We start from the raw sequence: 1,719 nt of genomic DNA on the forward strand, positions 1-1,719 counted from the left end.
TGAGAGCTTCATCCAAGGGGCTTGCAATCAGCCTCAAATAGGGCTTTCCAAGATTGTATCTCAGCCTCGGGTTTTCCAAAGATGCGTGCCTTTTCAAGGTCATAAGCCGCTTGTACCGGGCCAGGGTGCCACGAGAGTCATGTGGACTTATACTTGAACCAACCCAGGTGAGCCGCTCTGGGCTCATAACCTAAAGTTGCACCACTCAGTGCGGCGGCTCGGTTGGGATGGCAGTAGACTCTGAAGATATAATTGTCGGTGTAAATACATACATGTAAATACACATCGACATGGAATAGAGACAAGTATGTCCTCCAACACAGCCTCCATTTACTCTGGCCATTGCTGGGTGGATAGCACGACATACATTACTGACCACGGTAATGCAGATCCAATTTTGCAGACAAGTATTGTATAAAGTACATGCATTCTGCAGAATGACAATTATCCATGGGATATCTATCGATCCATAATTAGTCCAAAGTTCCCACTTGACACACCAGTGATGGGCATGACAACCTAGCATTCCACTTGTACACGGCACCATAAATGGTGCATGGTTGGACAGGACCCTGGATCTTACTGCATGTTCCATTTGCTCCTAATTCCTCAGGGAGAAGTATCCATGTTGTATGAATAATCTGAACAACACTGTCGCAAAGGTTGAACCGCATCTGTTCCCCAAATTGAAAGTAGCCATTAACTATATTTGCAGCAGTTGTGCAATCATCTGTTGAAAAATCAATCCTCATCAAGAGTAAAACTTTTATTTTCCATTTTGGCTCACTGGTGGATGAATTGACTGCAGCCCCTTGTGAAGTTGTAAGAGAAACTGTGCCAACAGTGAAATCAGCTGTGGCAATGGGGAGAAAAGCGATTGGGGTGAAGAGATTCCAGAATCGCATTGTGTCTGCTGTTGCAGGCAGGCAGCATGCATGGCTTGGGTAAGTATGTGTGGCTTGGTCAGTGTTTTGGGAGGAAGTGCTGACCTCAGTCTTGGGTGTATACAGCAAGGAGGAAGGAAGAGCACACTCTCAGGAGGCTATATAGTGATTCCAACATCACATAATAATATTCCTGTAAAATTGCAACATTATTGTGATCACAGCTGACTGTGTGTTTTTTCAGGGACTAAACATTAATCTGCAACCCAACTGCAATTGTTTCACTTGATGGGTTGCTGATTGTCTGGTTGACTGAATTTTGTGAAAGGGGTCCAAATTGTAAATTGATGGGGTGTGAACCATTTCAAATATTAATGAATAGATATTTGGAATTTTTAGAAGCACCATATGGCTGATCTGTGTTCCCTGTTGATGAAATATGATGACTGCAGTGCTGATGGATGCAGCTCTCTGGCACATGTCAGGTTGCTTGGCTCTGCACTCATCATTGCTCACTGGGAGAAAAGAATCCATAAAAATCCCATTGATTTTGTCCAAATTCACCATGTTAGAAAACTCCCACTGTCTTACATGATTGTGACCAGGTACATGAACAATATTTTTATCTAATAATTACCCATGATATATTGAGCTAGAGCACAGCAAAACTTAATGAGATGGTGTCAGGGACAGCTCTGAAAGCGGTGAAGTCCTGGCATGAGGGACCCAATGGGACAGGTGTTGGTTGTGCATAGTGGCGGTCCCATCATGGGGTGAGCATCCCTGACCACTTAGTCTGAAGTGGGAAGTTGAGAAGAAGGCTGCTTCTTCTGTT

The 1,719-nt window shown here is 44.0% G+C and overlaps 1 protein-coding gene across 1 annotated transcript; it reads right to left on the reverse strand.

Annotated features, from left to right (window-relative positions):
* Positions 1 to 444: 444 nt before the first annotated feature.
* EI90DRAFT_3289830 (uncharacterized protein) lies at positions 445 to 913 on the reverse strand (the record flags this gene model as incomplete). Its single annotated transcript, XM_039067189.1, has 3 exons — positions 788 to 913; positions 501 to 703; positions 445 to 459 (listed from the first exon to the last, which is right to left on the reverse strand). The coding sequence occupies exons 1-3, from the start codon at positions 903 to 905 to the stop codon at positions 445 to 447; spliced, it is 336 nt and encodes a 111-aa protein (XP_038915474.1). The 5' UTR covers positions 906 to 913.
* Between the last annotated feature and the right edge of the window lie 806 nt (positions 914 to 1,719).

Source organism: Cantharellus anzutake, assembly GCF_015039405.1.
Source record: "Cantharellus anzutake strain C23 chromosome Unknown EI90scaffold_27, whole genome shotgun sequence".
In the NCBI taxonomy this organism is placed as follows: Eukaryota; Fungi; Basidiomycota; class Agaricomycetes; order Cantharellales; family Hydnaceae; genus Cantharellus; species Cantharellus anzutake.